The 21,617-nt window shown below is 44.1% G+C and overlaps 1 protein-coding gene across 1 annotated transcript; it reads left to right on the top strand.

The window, feature by feature from the left end:
* Positions 1–645: 645 nt before the first annotated feature.
* Positions 646–9,859, top strand: ALDH8A1 (aldehyde dehydrogenase 8 family member A1). The gene is made up of 7 exons (XM_035108928.3): positions 646–904; positions 3,297–3,444; positions 4,096–4,251; positions 5,741–5,890; positions 6,104–6,360; positions 6,779–6,940; positions 9,353–9,859. The coding sequence occupies exons 1-7, from the start codon at positions 767–769 to the stop codon at positions 9,815–9,817; spliced, it is 1,476 nt and encodes a 491-aa protein (XP_034964819.1). The 5' UTR covers positions 646–766; the 3' UTR covers positions 9,818–9,859.
* The last annotated feature ends 11,758 nt before the right edge of the window (positions 9,860–21,617 follow it).

Raw genomic sequence — 21,617 nt, 5'->3', positions numbered from 1 at the left:
GTTTCAGGGCCACTGAAAGATCGATCGTATAATTTCCATGTGCATTCAATGCACATAATTCCCAGTCTTTCTTATTTGGAGGTCATAGCATGCTGGATTGCATTACAGTTGTTGTTTTAGTCTATTTTGGATTCTTAATTGTGCAGACAGCTTAAAATGCAATACATCTGCACAATTTTAACTGAGCAACAGCTAATATACCTGCTTCTAGAGGTAAGTGAAAAACCACTTACAGTCATCTAAATCTCTTTGGTACTAGCCTTAAGCCTATGAATGAAGATGAATTAATAAATTTAAAGGGAAAGTTGTGCATGCTTAATATATACCATATAACAATTATCAACCTATACTTCCTATGCCTGTTTCCTCCTCTCATGTTAACCTCCTCTCATGTTCATATTTGAAGTCTCTCCACTGAATCAATCATGTCTTTCTTGTAGGGAGGCATTTGGATTTTTTCCACGTATAGGCTATTTTATGCAAAGTTGTACCAATACCTGTTTCACATACTCACCGCCACATGTACGTGGTAAAATCCTGTGTGGGCATCATAATCTGGAAAACAAACAAGTGAATTGGGCATTATCATAGGCATATGTCCATGGTACTAGCATTGTCTGAAGAGAAATGGAAATTTCCCATTCAGGGATCCAGTTAATGAAACTAAAGGGAGGGAGGAGCTCCGGCTTACAAGCATAAATCAATAGATGTGCACTATGAACTGAAAGCTCACTGAAAGTACTCAGATCATGCCAACGGAGTCACAATGGCCGGCTCAAAGACTCACTTGGTTTTGGAGAACTATATAGGGGGGCAATTTATTCCTTGCTCCTCATATTTAGATTCCTATGACCCATCTACAGGAGAAGTTTATTGCAAGGTGCCAGACAGTGGCAGAGAGGAGGTGAGTTCCTGCATAGATTCAACTCCTTTTTTCATGATGACAGGGTAATTGCCTGGACAGTTAACAAAAATGGTTTGCAACTGATTTTGTTTGTTTAACTTTTCCCCAGTATAAAACTGAAATTGCCTTATTTTTGTATTATGCTTCTAAATATTTGCATAGAATGTCTGTCTGGCATTGGTTAATGGTATTGGTTTGAAGCTTTAAAATCTTTGAATCAAAACTCTTTTCTACTAGTTGAAGCCCTTGATGTTCCTCCCCAAGTTTAATGTGCTTTCCCTTGAAGTTTTTTTTCTTTTTCATGATGAGCTGTTTCTCAAACTGGAAAGATGGAAGTGTATCCAATGACAAGGTGAACTGAGAAGGCAATGAATTGCTTGTTACAAGGCTGTGTTCATGGCCTCTTACACCTAATGCATTGTGTGCCTTATTCCTTAAGGCTTTAAAACGAACCGAGTTAAATCAAAATCTCTATTTCTAATGACTGAAGTTGCAAAAAACAAACCCACATATATGTTTTTGCAGTTTCACCTCAACCTTCAGCATTGCCAGTCTATCAAATATTTGCTGAGCACTGATAAGTAATGGTTAAAGTGTAACTAGCTGGGTTTGCTAAAGTTTAAACTTGCCCCCTGAAGCTTTGTGCTTGCCTAGTTTGCTTCTGTATGTAAACAGAAGGGGTGATTTTATATTTGATTAAGTATGTTTAGAGAAATCCTTCGAGTAGCCACTTGCATTCCCCACGGCTGTGTCCTCCAGATGTGTGTGCACATATATAGATGGAGATAGAAATGGAGGTGTTTGTGTACTCCTTAGGAAAAACTTGCACTGGGCTCCATTTTTATTCCAGGCTTGGTAACTACTGTGGAGCACTCTTGTAATCCTAGCTGTAACATCTAAGAGCATTCCTCATGCGGATCAGGGCCCCCACTTTCTGCATTTCCCTGCCAGCGACAGTCAGTGATAAGACTGGGAAAATGCACAACCTGCTGGCTTCTGTCTGTGTGATGACGTCCTAAACCAAGGATGAGGATCCTGTGATTCCCCAGATGATGATAGAGACCAGCTCCTATGAACTCTAACCATTGGCCAGGCTGGACTGAGACTTCATGGTAGTTGGTGTTCAACAACATCTGGAAGATAACATTTTCTCACCCAAACAGGGTTGGTGAGAATTTGACAACAGCTTTTGGCAAAAGTGTAAACTTAACTTTTAGATGACTGTTCAGACCGGCCTGCTGCTTTTTCAGCGCTGGTGTTTTTCATCCAATCCCCTGGGTCATTCAGTGCTCCTCATATCCATTGAGACCAGATAGGTCTCTGTTGTTCCTGGCTGCTGCTTAGCACAGGAGTTGCTAATCTTTTGGGGCCCATAAGCACATTTGCAAACTGGAGAAACAGCTGGTTTCTTGCTATTACCCTTAAAACGAAAGCTCAACAGTGCCACCTAATGTAATAAATTGGAAGATGACATACAAACGGAAGAGTAATGTTCCTAGACAGGGCTAACACAGCCTTCTCCAACTTTGGGTCCCCAGTTTACAAGTCCCATCATTCCCAGCCAGCATGGCCAATGTTTGAGGATGGTGCAAGTTACAGACCCAACAACATTTGTAGATCTAACATTAGGCAAGTCAAGTGATAGTCTTGTCAATAGCTTAATTTCTGTTTCTAAAGAAGAAGTGCCTGTCTCACAGCTGCCCAGAAGATAAGTCTAATATTATTATTATGGCTCTCAACAAAGATAGAGCACAATACACACTAAAAGCTTCCCTGAACAGTTGTGATAACTGCTGATTCTGAACACTACTACATGGCTGATGGCTGTGGTTGATCTAAGCAGCTAAGAAGCAAACTATATATGCTCCAGAGTAAGGATGCAATATCTGTGGTCCTCATGTTGTTGGACTCTAACTCCCATCATCCATGGCCATGGGCCATGCTAGCTGGGACTCATAGAAGTTGAAGCACAACATCTGAAAGGCCACTCATTTACACCCCTGCTCTAGTCTAGAGCCTATTTTTAATACTTATGAATTATCCTCATGTATTCCTACTGTTGTTTTCTACTTGGAATGGTGCCCTGGCTTGAACTGAGTCATGGAAAGGGTGATACAATAAATACATAGGAAGCTGCCTTATGCAGAGTCAAATGATTGGACCTCCTAGCTCAGTATTGTCTATACTGACTGACTGGGTTCCAAACTGGAGTCCCTCCCAGCCCTACCTGGAGATGCCAAGGAGTGAACTTGGGACCTTCTACATGCAAAACAGGTGCTTTTCCACGAAGCAATGGCCTTCCACCCCTTTCTTCATAATTTCTGTTAACATACACTGTGTTTTGGTTTTGCTGAATACCACCTGAACTGCAGCCATTCATTGTCTTTTTAAGGTGGAGGCAGCTGTCAATGCTGCCCAAAATGCTTTCCCAGGCTGGTCGGCCAAAAGCCCCCAGGAAAGGTCAAAAATATTGAGCAAGTTGGCAGACCTTATTGAAGAAGATCTGGAGTCATTTGCTCAAGCAGAATCAAAGGATCAAGGTAAAGACTGAAGCCTATTTGGGCTGTGCTTCCAAGTGGTGATGGGGTGAAGGAAATGGTGTTCTCTTTGAGTTTTCGCCTTCCTACTTGCCCTTCATTTTGCATAATTGATATGTAATACTTGCATGCCTCATCAAGTACAAGCGCATGTGCATGCTTCTCTGCACATTTTTGTAAACTGCATGCAAGTTGTGGTTACAGTGGGGTGGGGGCAGCAGCTGTCATGTATGGCCTGATATTTTTGTGGATCTTCAAGATGACTTGGGGAATTGACTTGGCTTGAAATTTGTATTCACAACGAGCAGGGACAGGGAACTGCCAGCCTGTGGGGCCTTCTCATCTGATCCACAGCCCCCCACCTTACCCTTCCCCAATCACAGCAGTTAAGCATGGCCTCCTTAAATGCTGCTTAGGACAAAGAGACCAGAGAAAGGTGGTCTCTGGGGCCACATCCTCTAGCTTTCTCTGGATTTACCCGTAACACATCAACCTCTGTTCTTTTGCTGTGTGTTGTTTTGTTGTTGTTGTTGTTGTTGTGGCCCTTTTTCTCCTGCCCCTGAGCAGCAGCTATGAAAGCTGGACAATTAATTATCATTCCTTGCTTAAATAACATAAGTGTGGTGGTAATTGTCAACTGGCTCTCTGTTTCAGGGAAAACCATTACGTTTGCTAGAACGGTGGACATCCCCCGATCTGTATACAATTTTCGTTTCTTTTCGTCGTCCATCCTTCACCAGACAGCAGAATGTACACAGATGGACCATGTGGGCTGTATGCATTATACTGAGAGAACACCTGTGGGAATTGGTAAGGCCTATTATGGAGTGCTCACTTGCGACCTTGACACCTTCGTTAGGATCTATTGAGGCTGAGCCCACTCCAGAATTTACCACCCCAAACGTTAACAAGGACAACATGAGGAAGGGCCATAGCTCAATGGTCTGAATAAAGTTATTTCAGATAGCTTAACAAAATAACTAAATCACATTCCAATCTACATATGCCCCGGAATATGTCTACAATTTCCATCCCTTGTTTCTTTGTTTTTACAGTTTTGGACACCATAGATTTTACAACAAAACACAACATCCCCTAACCTTCAATGGATTAAGGGTATTAATGTTTTGTAAATGGGAAGAGCAAATAAATTTCCCATTTTAAATACAAGCCCTTAAACCCACATTCTGATAAAATGTAACCTACTGTACTTTAATTCTATCGTTTTGTAAAATGTGCTTTCTGTTTATGGAATTCCACAGATATGCCACTAGGTGTCACAATTTTACTTCAGAATTTTAAAATATTGTTGCTGCTGCTGCTGCTACTGCTACTACTACTGTACTATGCCTCAACAAGGTGTTCTCAGCATTATACCTCAACATCCTGGAGTATTAGCCTGCTCCTTCCTATGCAAGCCTTGTGGACTCCAGTATACTCAAAATATTAACTTTTGCTGGATCAATATTTCAAATCTAAGGAAACATTCGGTGTATTTAAGCATTTGCAAGCAACAACGAAAGGTTTAGCTTTCTGTAAGGACTCAGTGATTTCCCTCCAACAGTTTAGGAGGTACCGAAGCACACAAAGCAAGTATGCCATAAATAGACATCGGCAAATGTTTCAATCTCAGCTATTGCCACTCTGCACTAGTCAGTAATTGATATTTAACTCTCAATCTTCAAATCTGTACTGCCCTATAAAGTTTGTTTAGTGTGAGCATATGGGTTAGCCTCTCGTTGCTAAAATGGTCTGGTCTTGGAGTTCATAATGCTTCTTGCTTACCTTGGATGGAGGACAGAGAGGGGTGTAGCCTACTGCACGAAGGCAAGAATCACACTGCTCTGCCAAGGTAGGATGGCTCAGTCGGTGGAGCATGGGACTCTTAATCTCAGGGTCATGGGTTTCAGCCCCACCTTGGGCAAAAGATGCCTGCAGGGGGTTGAACTAGATAACCCTCGTGGTCCCTTCCAGCTCTACAATTCTATGATTCTAAACACACTTTTCCTTCTGGCCCCACCCACCACAGCCATGTGTTCTCTGGATAGTTGCGCAGAAGGAAATATGGCCCTCTGGCTGAAAATTTTTGCCCTCTCCCAACACAGATGAATATTTCCTCTGTAGGCTAGCAGCTGGAATGTGTCCTTGAGGGCAGAGTAGAATGAAAAACAGTTGAAGCACATGCAGTGTTGCCATGCTGGGTTTGGGGGAAATCTCAACTTTTGTCAAAATGTCAAGACTCCCATTTAAAACCAATTTATTTCATTTGTCTCCTTAAAAAATAACCATCAAAATAAAGCTGGCTTAATTAGTCCTTGGAATTTGCCACTTTACTTGCTGACCTGGAAAATTGCGCCGGCTATTGCGTGTGGAAACACTGTCATTGCCAAACCCAGTGAGATGACATCTGCCACTGCTTGGATGATGTGCAAACTTCTCAATAAAGCAGGTAATTCCCCAAATGATGTATTAGTATAGGGGTGTCATATTTTCTGTAAATCAATCTGTAAAGTGTCAACACAGTAATATAACAGTTGACGCATTTGCATCCCAATGTGTACCGTATATATTGCTATAGGATGCAGGATGGTCTTTAAAGCAGCGTGCTACCAAGTTTACAAAGAGAAAGAGTGTTGCTGTTTTATTTCTTTCTACATGCAAGGTATTCCTCCAGGTGTGGTGAACATCATATTTGGGAGTGGCCCGAAAGCTGGAGACGCTCTAGTTTCCCATCCTCAGGTGTCATTGATTTCCTTCACGGGAAGCACTCTCACTGGCCAGCGCATCATTGAAAGGAGTGCTCCGTATTGCAAGAAGCTCTCTCTGGAGCTTGGAGGCAAAAATCCAGCTATCATCTTTGAGGATGCCAACTTAGATGAATGTGTTCCTACTACTGTAAGATCCAGCTTTGCGAATCAGGTATGGAAAATGGGCAACTCCCTGTCTCTTTTTATACTAAGTTAATTGCTTTGCTTTTGAAACTCCAAAAATGTACATGTCCTCCCTAACAGAATTTTATCCTGAGGGGGTAATGGGGCAGTGTTGGGAAATGGGGCAGTAAGTAACTACACCTACTTTTATGAACAGCTAGGATCTAGAATCAATCTATATTGAAACAGAAGACAAGTACAGTATATATGAATCTGGATTAAGACAAATCACATTTTTGCACTACAGTCTGATTAGTATGTGCACATCCAAAGTCAGTCTTCAAGTCTTTTATTTTACATATCTTGTAAGAATCATTCATTCATATATATATATGTGGAAATTCACAATAATGATCATCCCTGACCGATGTTTTTTCTTCCCTCCTGCCTCTCCATCCTATTATTAGGGTGAAATATGTCTCTGCACCAGCAGAATCTTTGTTCAGAGAAACATTTGCAATGAATTCTTGAGAAGGTTTGTGGAAGCTGTCAAAAAGTGGAAAGTTGGAAACCCCTCAGATCCCACAATTGACCAGGGAGCACTGATAAGTAAAGAACATTTAGCAAAGGTAAAGAAAAAGAAAAACCGAGGTTGATTATTTGTGATCAAATAAAGTGCTGTTTTTCTTTCTGGCTTGAGAAGAAAGGACCTTAGGACATGAAGAGAGTGCTTTTTTCTCACCTCACTGTCATTTTGGGATGGGGAACAGGGCAAAACTTTTAGCTGATTTTGAGGCCCAGTATACCTTTCAAAATTTAAGCACTACTGTTGTTAGAATTGCATGTATTGTCCAGGTGACAAGGAATTAAAAATGTTGCTTCCTCTTGTAAGCTTGTTTTCCAAACAGGTTGACAGCAGGATTGAAAATAATATTTCCGATTTCCAAGAGCCAATATCAACGTTTAATGCTCCAAGGGTTTCCCCAGCATTGATTACTATCAACATTATTCGTTAAGTGCCTGAAATCCCTAAGGCTACAGCTCTCTTCAGGTGTTACCAAACAACATCTGCAAACAGCTGCAATGCAAATGAGTGCACTAGCTCCATGCCCTTCTAACACATGGAAGGTGACACTCTGACTCAGGGAGCCTTTTGTGTCTTTGGGGGCCCCTTGCATAACTGGGATTCTGACGCAAGAGCTTCAAGTTTTGGACTACCACCTTCCACAACTTTAGTAGGCGATAGAGGGAGGTGGAGCTAGGAAGCTTCTCCGAAAGCTGTACTGCCCCCCGCCTCATGTGCTTGCTGTTGACATTTAGCAATGCCTGTGAAGTACAAATCAATTGGAAAAAGTCCCATATTTGGATTAGACTGGATTACTGCAATGGACTCTATGCAGGGCTTCCCTTGGGCCTGGTCCAGAAGCTCTACCTAGTGCAGAACACAGTGACTAGGGTGCTGGTGGGGGCAGCGGACCAGCAGCATGTGACACATTGGCTAAAGCACCTGCTCTGGTTTCCCATATGCTGCCTGGCCAGGTTCAAGGGCCTTGTGTTTCCCTGGACATCTTGAGTCCAGGCTGTTCTAAGCACTGCTTGAGCCCTTATACCCCAGCCCAATCACTGGAGCCCGGAGGTGCGCTGTTAGTTGTCCCCCTGACTGGCCTCAACCAGATGTCAGGGGCATTTAGTGTCAGTGATCCCGTGCTGTGGAACCATCTTCCAGCAGAGATTTGGCAGGCATCCTCACTGAAGACTTTTTTTTTTTTTACACCGAAAGGACGTCAGAGCTGTTGAAACCTTTCACAACTACTACATTATGCTTTTAAGGTCTTCTAAAAGCATTTTTGTGTGTGTGTGTGTGTGGACTCAGGGCCGGTCCTAGGGCTTTTTGCGCCCTAGGCAAAAATACCTTCTGGCGCCCCCTGGGCGCATGCGTCGTGACGCACGCGTCATGATGCATGCATAACACCGCTGATGCCCCTGCGTCCCCTCCATTGGCGGGAGGAGCGCGGGCCAAGGGGGGAGCTCGGTGCCCTCCCGCCTGTGGAGGGGACGCTTTGAGCTCTTCAGTGGCGACGGCAGCAGCACCCATAGCTGAAGGCTTCAGCTGCCGCCGCTGCCGCCGCTTGCTCGCTGCAGCCGCTGGGGAGCTCACAGCGTCCCCTCCGTGGGCGGGAGGGCGCTGAGCTCTCCTTTTGGCTCGCACTCCTCCCGCCTAGGGGGGGACGCTATGAGCTCCTCAGCAAGCGAGCGAACGGGTGGCGGCGGCAGCGCCCATAGCTGAAGGCTTCAGCTGCGGGCGCTTGCCGCTGCTGCTGCTGCCACCACTTGCTCGCTGCAGCCACCGCTGGGAGGCTCTCGGCGTCCCCTCCATAGGCAGGAGGGCGCTGAGCTCTCCTTTTGGCTCGCGCTCCTCCCGCCTATGGAGGGGACGCTGTGAGCTCCTCGGCGAGCGGGCAGGCAGTGTTGGCGGCAGCAGCGCCCATAGCTGAAGGCTTTGGCTGCAGGCGCTTGCCGCCACTACCGCTGCTGCTCGCTCGCTGCGGCCGCCACCGCTGGGGAGCTCTCAGCGTCCCCTCCATAGGCGGGGGGCGCTGAGCTCTCCTTTTGGCTCGCGCTCCTCCCGCCTGTGGAGGGGACGCTGGGGTTCTCAGCGGCAGCAGCAGCGCCCATAGCTGAAGCCTTCAGCTACAGGCGCTGCCACCGCCACCGCTCGCTCGCTGCAGCCGCTGAGGAGCTCATGGCGTCCCATCCATGGGCGGGAGGAGCATGAGCACGGGCTTTGGGAGGGCGGTGGTGGCGCGGGGGTTTTGTGGGGCAGGCTCGCCAGCGTCCCCTCCATTTTCGCGCCCTAGGCAATTGCCTAGTCTGCCTAAATGGACGCATCGGCCCTGTGTGCACTGCCCTGATATTTTATAAGGGTGCTCTAGAAATACTTTTATACCTATAAATAAATAAAATATTTCTGTAGCCAGTTTGTGGATAATTGGAAATTGCAACCCTTTCCCAAAATGATTTGTTGCTGTTGCTCCCAATAGGTAAAGAACCACATCAAAAAAGCAGAATCTGAAGGGGGTAAAATTCTCTGTGGAGAGGGGATCGATACTTTGACTCTTCCAACAAGAAACTGGGATGGGTATTTCATGCTTCCGACGGTCATTACTGAAATTGCCGATGACTCAAGTTGCATGCAGGACGAGATCTTTGGCCCTGTAACCTGCGTCACAGTGTTTGACACGGAAGAGGAAGTGATCAGGAGAGCGAATGGAGTCAAATATGGACTGGCAGCCACTGTCTGGTCAAGGGATGTGGGGCGGGTTCATCGCGTTGCTAAGAAACTCCAGTGTGGATTGGTATGGACTAACTGTTGGCTTATCAGGGACTTGAATTTGCCCTTTGGTGGCATGAAAGCCTCAGGGGTAGGCAGAGAAGGAGCAAGGGATTCCTATGAGTTTTTCACTGAGGTGAAAACGATTACTATAAAACACACCGAGATGCACTGATGAAAAATATTCCACATCAGAATAAACAAACACGGCAGTTTTTGCTGTGCCTGTCTTTGGAATAGATAAGACATGTTTGCTTATAATGTGCTCTGAAAGGCATTATTTAAACTGTACCTGCATTGATGGTATAAGTTCACTGGCTGAGTCATTTGGTTGGATCAGAAGCTTCACATGGGCAGCTGGAGAACACCTCCAGGGTGCTGCTGCACCCACGGGTGCCATGTTAGCAACTTCTAGCTTACTGAACAGGACCAAAACGACAAATTATTATAACCTTTTCGAATGGAAATTCGAGAAATTATAACCTTATAACCTTTGCAAATGGAAATTCCTTCTGTGAGCTTTAGGAATAGGGAAAACAATGATTGTTTCAGAAATAGCTTCCATTTACATCCATATGAGGGCAGGAGAGTGTGTTGTTTGTTCCCCCTTGTGAATTGCGTAGGTTTAATATATTTTGATGTACTTCAGAAATATATTTCTTCTGTGATGCTTTTTTTTTAAAAAAAAAAACCATTAATAAAATCAATCAAAATGGAACAAACCCATAAAGAAAAAAATATCCATTTTTTTTTAAAATGGAAAAAGGATTAAGTTGGAAGAAACCGTCCAAGTTTTTGAGCTTTGAAGGGTAGAAAACTACCATAGTTTGACTCTTATTTCACTGCCCATGGTGAAATCTTAGTGTTAAATTATGGAGAGTGAAAGGGATTCATTATACTATGAGATGCAGTCTGATAACTGTAAAGATCTTGTAGTTTTCCATTCCTGGGGCAATGGAATTTTTCAAAAACCTCCTTTGCTGCCAGCTGTCCTGTCTGGTGAAAGACATCATGTAGTCATCATGAGGATTTTGTTTAATCATTTTTATGTAAGTCTGAAAAGTCAGCCCATCTGTTAAATCTTACAGATGGAAATCAACTCGGATCTGATTATCCCACTCCTGCTGGTTGACTTTCTCCTGCCCCCAATCGAGACGTGTACGTCATCATGCAGTGATTTTAATTGGCTCTGGCCAGGCTGGGTTGTTGCAGAATTTTCTCAGAGTGATGCTAGCATTTTCTAATACTTACAATCAAGCTAAAAAATCCCCAAAACAAACAACCACTTTCTCCCCAGGACATCACCATCATCATTATTTAAAGACTTAGATTAACAACAGTTGAAGCATGCTTTTTGGGGAAGACAGAGGTGGTTAACATCATGGGTCTGTATTTGTGGCATGTTTGAGAACATTTGATTTTCCAAATTTCACCTAATTGATGTTCAAGACTTTCAGCAAAGCTACACAGAACTGTGATAAATACAAAATGCTAAGCTAGTATCAGTTGTAGCAACCAATCCTTTTGCTTGTACCCCAAATATATAGTCTGAATTCATTGCATAGCATATTAGTGCAGGCGCCTTCCAGATGTTGCGAATTCCATTTTGCATTATCTGTGGCCATTGGCCATACTTACTGGAGCTCACTGGAATTGTAGTCCAAAACATTTGGAGGGCACCAGTTTGGGGAATGCTGTATTGAAATCAACAATCCCTGTGCAAATGTCCAGAGATATGTTTTGTAGTGGTGTGCAGATATTCCTCTTCACACCTCCCCTTGTGCTTGTTGGGGATTTCACTCAGAAGTCACTCCACCCTGCCTCTTGGAGTTTAGAGGTGAAGGCTGCCTCCTCTACATTTTTGGTGTGTGGTTTATCTCAGCTGCAACCAGCCTTACAGCTAACTGGATCCATATGGCAAGCCCTGCCTTTCCAGCCAGGCAGACTGTCTAGAACTCTGAGTATGCCAGTTGTTATTGCACATCCTCCTGCTGAATTCACAGTTCTGTGGCTTATGCAGTGCTTTTTTAAAATTATTATTAAAAAATGTTTAGGGGTACTCTCATTTGGACTCAGGAAAGCCACCATTTTATAGTTCAAATTGGGGGAAATTAATACAGTAAATGGACAAAAGTACAAAGAACATGTATTACCTCATATTACGCAGCTGACAGATCACAATAATTTCCATATGGGCATGAGGTTGTGTACACTAACATCTTTCCAATTCCCCTGTAAAACACCACACATCCACATTCCACACTGCTTCACACATTAAACACTTGCTTACGTCTGAGACTCAGGAAACACGGTGACAGGAAAAGAAGCCGCCATCGGGGGTAGCAATGGAACTGACGATTCACCGTGCTAGAGAAGAATTTTAATTTTTTTAGTTTCTTCTCCCATTAGATTCACAAAATGTTTAGGGGTATGCGTACCCCTGCACCCCCCCAGAAAAAAGCCCTGGGCTTATGCACCCCAGCTATATGGCCCAGTCCAACAGGAAGAGGCATTGCTCACCCCCCCCCAAGCTGGAACATGTTGGAGTGCAGTTCCTGCACTTCTCAGGTGGGCGCCATTGCGGGCCAGCACTCCGCCCACCCACTTCTTGCCTTTCCATATTTCTGAGAAGCCCAAAACATACATTTCAAGTCAAAATGTAAGTCGGCCAGCGTGTGTGAGTCTATACTTTTTAAAAAAGATTTATGACTCCACCTAGCTCCTAGCCACTCTAGCAGCGTTTGGTCAAGCTATGGGGTGGGGCCAGTTTGTATTCCTTTTCTTCAATCCATCTCCTATGTACTGTTGGTTGGCTTTAAGCTTTCGAGCCAGGCCTCTACCATTACACGTGCATGCGTTTGCGTGAGGGCCATTCTGAGCTGCCCTAGCCACCTGCCTGAATCTAAGAGAATGATGGAGGCAGGACCACATTTATTTTCCTGCACTAGAACCAGAGGCAACCCCGAAACCAGCTAGAGAGACAGTTTGCTGTAGTTTTCAGCACCTCTGCAGGTGGTTAACGCAGCTGTTGTCAAACCGGCATCTGTTCAGGGCTGCCCCAAGTCGCCCAGTTGACTTACTGTAGCAACTTCGTGTTGAATTTGGCCACCTATTTTTCATGGGGGGGGGGAGCACTGGGAGGAGGGAAAGCAAACACAAGCTGCTGCTGAATGTGCATGCAGAGCTGCAGGCTCCCCCCCCAAATAACCTTGCACCCCTCATTTGTGGGTTCATTTCTGCATCAAGGCAACAAGTGCTGTGCTTCAGTTTCTATCCAAGTTTCACTGAACCCTCGTGATAGAGAGCGAAGACAAAAGTCATTACCTAGTCGTGAGTTAGAAATTAATTTAGGGTGTGAATAAAACTGAAAATTGGGTGTCAATTGAAATTAAATATTATGCAACAGTGAGGATAATGTTGAATCTTCTTTGGCTTAACACCAGTTTCTCAGAAGCCAAACCCTCCAGGATAATGACATTCCTGTGTCTGACTTTCCTGCCTCCTGCTGCTATAAAATTCTTGTTCTGAGTAGCAAAGTTCATTGCCTAACACTTAGTTGAAAATATGATGCACTTTATTTGGCAAGCTCCTTAATGGTGATTAAATTAACATACCACGCAGCCTTCATTTTGCTCTAATGTTTATTTTCCTCTCCCAGCCAAATTAACCGACTGCGGCTTTCATCCTAGGTTGAGCTGTAAGGACAAAATTCCCAACCTTGAGTTTGTCTGCAAAATTTTGAGTTTCTGTTCTAATTCGATCCCCTGCCCATTTCATTTATTTATATTTATTAGTTGTCCCATAAAAACTCTCTAGGCAACACTCAGAGGCTAAAGAACTCTAAACAGTCAACCAAAGAAATAAAACACACACACACACACACACACACACACACACACACACACACACACACATACCAAGGGCAAAAACCTTTTGAACGGGGCATGGTTCCTTCAAGATTTCTGAAAACCATCAGAAAAAGTTTGAGCTTTTCTCTCTGTCTCAGCACATCTAGGCTGTTGCTATCTTTGGGTGGGATTCAATCCCACAGCGGCAGATTCAGGTTAAATAATTAAAGGTAAGCAAAAACAGGCATTTCCCTCTGCTGTCCTCTTTTCCACACATGAAGCAGCAACCACCAGAGGCTTCAACTGCCTTGTAAAAGCATATCTTTTTGACCAGGCTTTCCCTGACTGAAAAGAGTGGACCCTCTTATCTGTTTTTATGACATCATTCTGTGGTTTCTATGTTGCATTTTTGCATCCTCCCCTTGAGAATTTTAAATGTTAAGCAGTTTAGGAATGCAAATAAACAAATGCATTCTGGAGGATCACGAATAGAAGAGGGGATACTGGGCTAGGGCAGCAGAGTCATTCTAATACTGCTGCTGCTTCTCCTCATGGTTCTCACAGAATAAAATTAGATTGCTTCAGAAGAGAGGGAACTCTTTTGCAATCCATAGTTACTGTTCTCCAGCTAATAATTTTGATGCTCTTTTTTTCCTCCCATGAGCAGCATGGGAAGAGCCTGCCTTTCTTGGCTGAAGTGGATCCCATAAATTCTCAAGCATTATAATGATAAGTCACCACCGACCACTGGGAGACATCTTAGCTCTGCTGTTTACACTTGCACACAAAAACGTTTCAAGTTTCAATGAGAAAATGCTGTATCATTTCCGCGTGTTAATGTTGGGAACTGATTTGGGGGGGGGCAAAGGGTTGTACATGTCTATCAAAACTTAATTGTTAATTGGAATTTAAACCTTAATGGGTTTGCATCACTGGAAGCAGCAAATTGTCATGCTCATTCCAGTGATGCAATATGTGTTTCGAAACAGGTTTTTGGAGCATAACCTGTACTGGATGTACAACGTCTTGAAAGATTTCTGGTGATATTTTCATCATATACAGTACATGAAACCACATATTATTACCTAGGCTTCTAAGGGCTTATCCACTATTCCTCTTGTCCCATTGCTGCCCCCTGTCCCATTGCTGCCCCCCAGAGGAAACCGCTCTTCTGCACTCAATCGGAGCAAACAGCAATTTGGATTTTCTCTGGATTGATGTTTGCTCCAATTTAGCACTAAAGAATGGGTTTTCCCTGGGAAAGCAGTGGGGCTAGGGGAAAACTGCTCAGACTACTGCCTATAAAGCACAAGTAAAGGGGAAAAAAATCACTCGGACCTATGTTTTCTAGGCATGGAACAAACATAAGTGTAGGCAAGCCTTAAGTCTAGTAGTACCACTAGAATGTCAAGCATTAACCAGTTTCCCAGCGTCGTGAAATGCTGTTAAACACTTGCATGATGCATTCCCCCAAGCAGCCAAAGGAATTCCCCCCAGAATTATTTCAGCCACTAGGATGGTGTGATTTCTCAGCTAATGTTTCACATGTTCAGTCGGTGAAAAATTTAACAGCTTGAGAAATTGCAGGTGGTGGCTTTATTGCCTGCTGGTTTGAGGAATAGGGGGGGAAATCTAGATGGATGTTTAGCGCTGAACCTGTTATTAAATGCAACACTGAGGAATTCTGCACAGTCTCTCTGCTGCCTTTTCATTCGTACCTTGCTATTTTGGAATCCAGCAACCAAAGAATTTATATTGGCAGTATATGTTCAGTTTACTACATGGGGGCAGGGAACATTTTAAACTAGAAATCATAACTTGACAAATGTCCATCCCATCTTTCTGATCTTTTGGGAGAAGGTCCCTGCAACATAGTTAAAGCACCTGCAGCATTCCAGATGTTCAGGACAACAACTCCCATTGGCCCTAGACAGCATGACCACTGGCCAAGAATGATGGGAGTTGTAGTCCCACAACATCTAGAAGGCCACACCTGCTTGAGCGTGTTCAGTACATGGTAGCCAACCAAGTGGAGTAGATCCATTGAAATTAATGGACCTAACTTCTTCACGTTCATTAATTTCAATGGGTCTGCCCTGAGTAAAACTTGGTTGAGCACCACCGATTATCTCTATAAATTGACAGTTAAAGAATGAACCATACTTTCATGTTGTTTGGGAGCAAACTCTTTCAACAGGGGCACAGGGCCTGCCACGTTACATTCTGTTGAGAAATTGTACTTTTGAAGGTTCTGGATGGCTACTGATGGCAATTTTTGGCAATATTATGTAGATTTGCTGCTTGAATTTTACTAAGCAATAACCCACCAATGAGAAAAGGCATTCTGTTTATATTTTAGATGGTGCCTGTATAGAGAAGATTAAGAGCTCCATCCAGGAAGCTGACTATTACAAGATTTGCTGAGCATATGTAAATCTGCTCATCTCTTTGCATGAATTATTTAATTTGTCGTATTATTTATTTATGTAGTATAGCGCACACAGCCCATCTGTTTTCTCACTTTTCAGTGTTGCTTCTAAACGCCTCTAGGTCTCTGCAGTGTTGTATGTGTATGTTTCTGTACAATTTCCTGGCACTCAGCTTCACACACCCTTTTGAAAAGGACAAAACCTGGATCGTTTCCCCAGAGGCATGGAACAGCTCTTGTGTTATGAAACCATGCTTTCGAAGCACATTTTACAGGAACACTGGCACAACAGCTAACCTGGGGTTTGTGTGAGGTGTTTTCTTTAGAATATCAAATATCAGCCATGCAGGCCTGACACACACACACACACACACACACACACACACACACACACACAGAGAGAGAGAGAGAGAGAGAGAGAGAGAGAGAGAGAGAGAGAGAGGAGAAGGAGACAATACATTCTGTTCCAAGAAGTAAAATCTGCTGATAACTGTCTTTCACAAGACCTTTTCTCCCTCCACCCCTAACCCCACTCACTATACAGTCAAAAATGATACGTGACCAATATCCATACATCGTGTGTCTCTACCATTATAACACAAGTGCTATCTAAGCAAGGAAGGTACAATGCTATTTGACACTGTTGTTGAGATGTTAGAGTGTGACCTATAACTACTGTTCCCAGGTTCTTCCCTTCTACCCTGCCTCTTCTTTACATAAGGATTTTTTGGCAGACTCGCAAGATGAAGTTTTCTATGGCCGTGCCATAGAAAACTTCGCAAGATGAAGCAGGGTGCCGCGAGGAGGAGAAAGTCAGACCAAGAGGCAGCCCGCCATGCACTTCCGCCACTGCCGCCAATGCCCGGCTTCCGCAGCAGCCGTATCCCCCCCCCTCACTCACCTTAAGCCGCCTGCGCGCGAATGGGAGAGCGCGAACGGGAGAGGCCAACCAGACAGACAGCCTGCCTGTGTGCATGCATGTGAACGGGCTGTCTGGTTGGGCGTGAGGGTCCGGCTGCTGGGGAAGGAGGGAGGGAGCCTCTCCCTGGCCCTCCTCCTGCTTCTCCCTAAAAAACCTCCGGCCATGGCGGGTGAGTCGGCGCCTTTTTGCGCTCCCCCCATAGGAACGCATGAATTAAATTTCAATGCATTCCTATGGGAAATTATCACAACATGAAACGACTCGTGGAACGAATTAATTTTGTCTTGCGAGGTACCACTGTACATACAAATATGAAGGCTTCATCAAATACTCACCTAAGATGATGAACGGTCTTCAGACTTGTGGTATCTACTTAGCTTTTTTTGCTAAAACCTCCAGATCTACTAGCTGAAGCCAGGTGCAAAACACATACATTTAGAATCAAAGGGTACAAAGCCCAGGAATTTCTTTACATACCAGAAGTGACTGGAGTGTACAGTCAGGAGCTGGGAATTTTTGCTGAGCTACTTCATGTCACCCAGAGGTCTGCTATTAGATCCAAACCTACTTCCAGTCCTTCTGGCGGTTCCCTCCCTGCAAGAAGTGAAGTTACAGGGAACCAGGCAGAGGGCCTTCTCAGTAGTGGCGTCCACCCTGTGGAATGCCCTCCCATCAGATGTCAAGGAAATAAACAACTGTCAGAAGACATTTGAAGGCAGCCCTGTTTAGAGAAGTTTTTAATGTTTGATGTTTTATCGTATTTTAAATATTTTGTTGGAAGATGCCCAGAGTGGCTGGGGAAACCCAGCCAGATGGGTGGGGTATAAATTAATCATAATCATAATCATAATCATAATCATAATCCGCATGGTTCTCATCAATGTGCCACAGTTCTAACACAGCAAACCTGCTTTAAGAAAAGTGGGGTAAGGAAATTGACAGGGAAATGCACTGGAAAGTATGGGATAACACTTTCTTTGTCACAATGTCATCTAACCACTGCACAAACAAATCGGAATGTATGGTTATTCAATAACCAATTGTCCCAAACCCAGGAGAACAGTCACCAGTTGGTGCAGATAATACTGAGGTTACTGGGAGCCAAGTTACAGGGGACCAGGCAGAGGGCCTTCTCGGTAGTGGCACCCGCCCTGTGGAATGCCCTCCCACCAGACGTCAAAGAGAAAAACAACTACCAGACTTTTAGAGGACATCTGAAGGTAGCCCTGTTTAGGGAAGCTTTTAATCTTTAAGAAATTGGTGTATTCTAATATTTCTGTTGGAAGCTGCCCAGAGTGGCTGGGGAAACCCATCCAGAGGGGCGGGGTATAAAAAATAAATTATTATTATTATGAGGTAGATGGACTAACTTGGTATAAAGTAGCTTCCTATGCATATTTGCCTACTACTCCATTTCCATTTCTGTGTTTGGACGATGGATATTGTTTTGCTGGTGCTCTTATGTTTTCCATCCTTGATCATTATGCTTTTGACAATGGGGTTCTTTACTTGCAATATGCTTTGAATGCGAGAAGTAAAGACCCCTTCATCGTCTGTTTAACTCGTTGCTTGTTTTCCTTCTCTTCCTGTTTTGTGGGATGAAGGTTTTGTTGGGATAGTATGCAATGAATTTTAACATTTTTAATTATTGTTGTGTTGATATTTGTGTACAGGCATGGTCCTCACAATAAACGGTTTTTGTTGCTGTTGTTGTTGTTGAATGCCTTTTGGGGGATTTGCTTGCTTCTGCACATGAACTTTTATTACTCTTCCGGGATAAGCTATTTGTGCTGCCTTGTGCTTTATGATGTCAGGGCAAACCAGCTATTTTGTCTTTCCCCCTCCCCTCTACCACCCCACTTTCCCAGAACTGTCCCTGAGAGGTTAATAGAGTTAGTGGCTTCTGGACAGCCGTCAGATAAAGGGAACTGCACCCTTTTCCTCAGGATGTATCACTTTTCCCTTGCAAAATAATAATCAGATAGACCAGATCATGAACTCTGAGATTTTGGGCTTATGCTGGAGCATGAGAAAAGCAAAGATCTTTGGTCTAACATCCTCTCATCTTCTTGTAAATCCAATGAGTAAGGTGAAATGTACTGGGAATGACAGAGTCTCCTCATGAACTCTGTCATATTATACTATAGAAATGAGACATGTACTTTATTGTGTAAGTAAAAAATGGGTTTTTTTGACAGGTTATTGGCAGCTTTTTCTTTGTACAGTGGCTTGATGGTTCAGTGGACTGGAAATGCCAGGAAACAAGGGATCCAAAGTGAGTGGGTGTGAAAGATGGTGCAATCTAGTAAGAATGGTTAGCTCATATAGGTAGGGCTGTGGTGAATTTTTCATCTCTGATGCTGAGCATATTTCTGAGTATGGAGCATACCTCTCAAGAATGTTGTCAAATAATTAGTTGTTCTTAAAAGCTAGTATGGTATATACTTTTGGCCAAAGTAGACCTTTCATCTGATGGAGGAGGACATGCTTTCCATGCAAAAGGACCTAGGTTCAATCTTTGACATTTCCATTTAAAATAGCAGGGTGGTAGGACAGAGGGAGGGGACCCAGGTGGCGCTGTGGTTAAACCACTGAGCCTAGGGCTTGCCGATCAGAAGGTCGGCGTTTTGAATCCCTGTGACGGGGTGAGCTCCTGTTGCTTGGTCCCAGCTCCTGCCAACCTAGCAGTTCGAAAGCACGTCAAAATGCAAGTAGATAAATAGGAACCGCTACAGCGGGAAGGTAAACGGCGTTTCCATGTGCTGCTCTGGTTTGCCAGAAGCGGCTTTGTCATGCTGGCCACATGACCTGGAAGCTATACGCCGGCTCCCTCGGCCAATAATGCGAGATGAGCGCCGCAACCCCAGAGTCGGTCACGACTGGACCTAATGGTCAGGGGTCCCTTTACCTTTTTAGGACAGAGGGAGGTTTCTCATTTTTTAGCAACAAGCTGTGTGCCACCAAAATTTGGTGCCATATGCAAGCTTCCTTCTTTTGTCCCCAGAGTATGAGGTACGTTACTCATTCACAAAATGGGAAGAGGCTTCTATTGGTCATACTAATTTCTGATGTAGCCCAATTAAATTCTACTTCTATGTGCATAAATTCTTTCCTGTGCAGAATGAGAGATTGTTATCTTTAAACAATGGTCCGGAGCTAGTCCACTGGCTCTGTGTAATTTAATGTTACTTGTTCTTCTAATATTTTAATGGTGTACATTTTATTCCCTATAAAAGATATGGGCATGTTGGTGAGGCCAATGAACAAGAATCAATGCTAAGAGGAACACCAGTAAGAGCTGAAGGTAGGCAGTCTTTGCTCAAGAAAATGTAGCTGTTCCCATGTGAATTTGTGAGAAAGCTGTGCCCTCTTCTGTTCCCACATCTCATCAATGCTTGCATGACAATCAAGGAAATTATGGGCCAATGCTCACAGTTTCTATTATGGCAGTTAGGAATGTTTGGTTTGCATCAGAGATGGTGGTTGGAGAGTTGTGTGGGCATAATATTATGCAGTTGCTATTTTCTCCTCTGAGCCTTAGGATCTTTCCAGAGAAGAAGAGTTTGTACTTGATATCCCGCTTTATCACTACCCTAAGGGACTAACATTCTCCTTTCCCTTCCCCCCCCAACAAACACTCTGTGAGGTGAGTAGGGCTGAGAGACTTCAGAGAAGTGTGACTAGCCCAAGGTTACCCAGCAGCTGCATGTGGAGGAGCAGAGACACGAACCCGCTTTCCCAGATTACGAGTCTACCGCTCTTAACCACTACACCACACTGGCTCTCCAGAGGATGTGTTTAAAACACAACCAATGTATATTTATTGCTCATTTGCCACTGGTACCCAGATGCCCTCTATTTCTATTTCCTGACTCTCAAAAACCATATATAATTGCTGAGAAAATCTTAATTCATCCCCCAGTTACCAGGGCCAATGTGTTTAGGGAGTGATGTCTAGCAGAATATAGTTCTATGGGTGTCATGCACACCTATTGGAAACTGGCTATGGCAGCAGTAGTGATGAGAGACATTTCCATATCCCATACTGCAGCAGCACCAACTCTCAGTGGGTAAGGCTAGAAATACAGTCTTGTCCATTGCTAAATAGCTTCAGAGGTCTGGTGTCAATAGATCTAGAAGGATTGTTCCCCCCCCCTTGTAGTATTTTGAAGATATGATATAATCTGGTAAATAAGCAGAGGAGCTGCCACTCTCCACAATGGTTGATGTGCATTTGATTAGGTTCCTTTCCTGAGAACTGCCAGATAGATACCTCAGGGCCAGTCTGCTCATGAGGCTTGCTGAGGCAGTTACTTTCAGGTGGCAGGCTGAGTACACCTGGGAGGGGTGACAGATCCTGGCCCCCCAGGAGCACATCATTCACCGCCTCCTTTGTTTCTTGCTTGTCACTGCCTCCTCCTCCTGTTGCTGCTCCTCTCCAACCTCCTTTTTCCTTCCCCAGCACCTTCAGTGTGCTGGGGCTTCCCCAGGCTGTCTTCCTGTCACCTCAGGGGTGGGGGCAGAAGAGGCAGTGGCATTTTCTGTTTTGCCTCAAGCGGCAAAGTGTCCTGGACCAGCCCCGATATAATCCCATGTTAAGAGAATCAACTTTGTAATAGATATGAAAAGAACAAACTCGAGCTGTGTGTTCAGACTGCATCGCATGTGAATCCTGAAGTGAAAGTGTATGACTCATTAGAATCATGATCTTCTTTTGTCTGATCCTATCATTATCTGTTGCTTCCCTTCCCCTCCCACTTTTGTCCTACCTATTCTA

The sequence above is a fragment of the Zootoca vivipara genome, chromosome 3, assembly GCF_965207765.1.
Source record: "Zootoca vivipara chromosome 3, rZooViv2.hap1.1, whole genome shotgun sequence".
Lineage (NCBI taxonomy): Eukaryota > Metazoa > Chordata > Lepidosauria > Squamata > Lacertidae > Zootoca > Zootoca vivipara.
The sequence above is the reverse complement of the archived record's forward strand: the minus strand, read 5'-3'. Positions and strand labels throughout refer to the sequence as shown.

Excerpts from the sequence above, each read along its gene's own strand:
- ALDH8A1 (XM_035108928.3), top strand. The coding sequence starts at position 767 with ATGGCCGGCTCAAAGACTCACTTGGTTTTGGAGAACTATATAGGGGGG. Across the intron at positions 4,252-5,740 it reads GAGAACACCTGTGGGAATTG|CTGGCTTAATTAGTCCTTGG; the intron begins GTAAGGCCTATT and ends ATCAAAATAAAG. Across the intron at positions 6,941-9,352 it reads GTAAAGAACATTTAGCAAAG|GTAAAGAACCACATCAAAAA; the intron begins GTAAAGAAAAAG and ends TGCTCCCAATAG.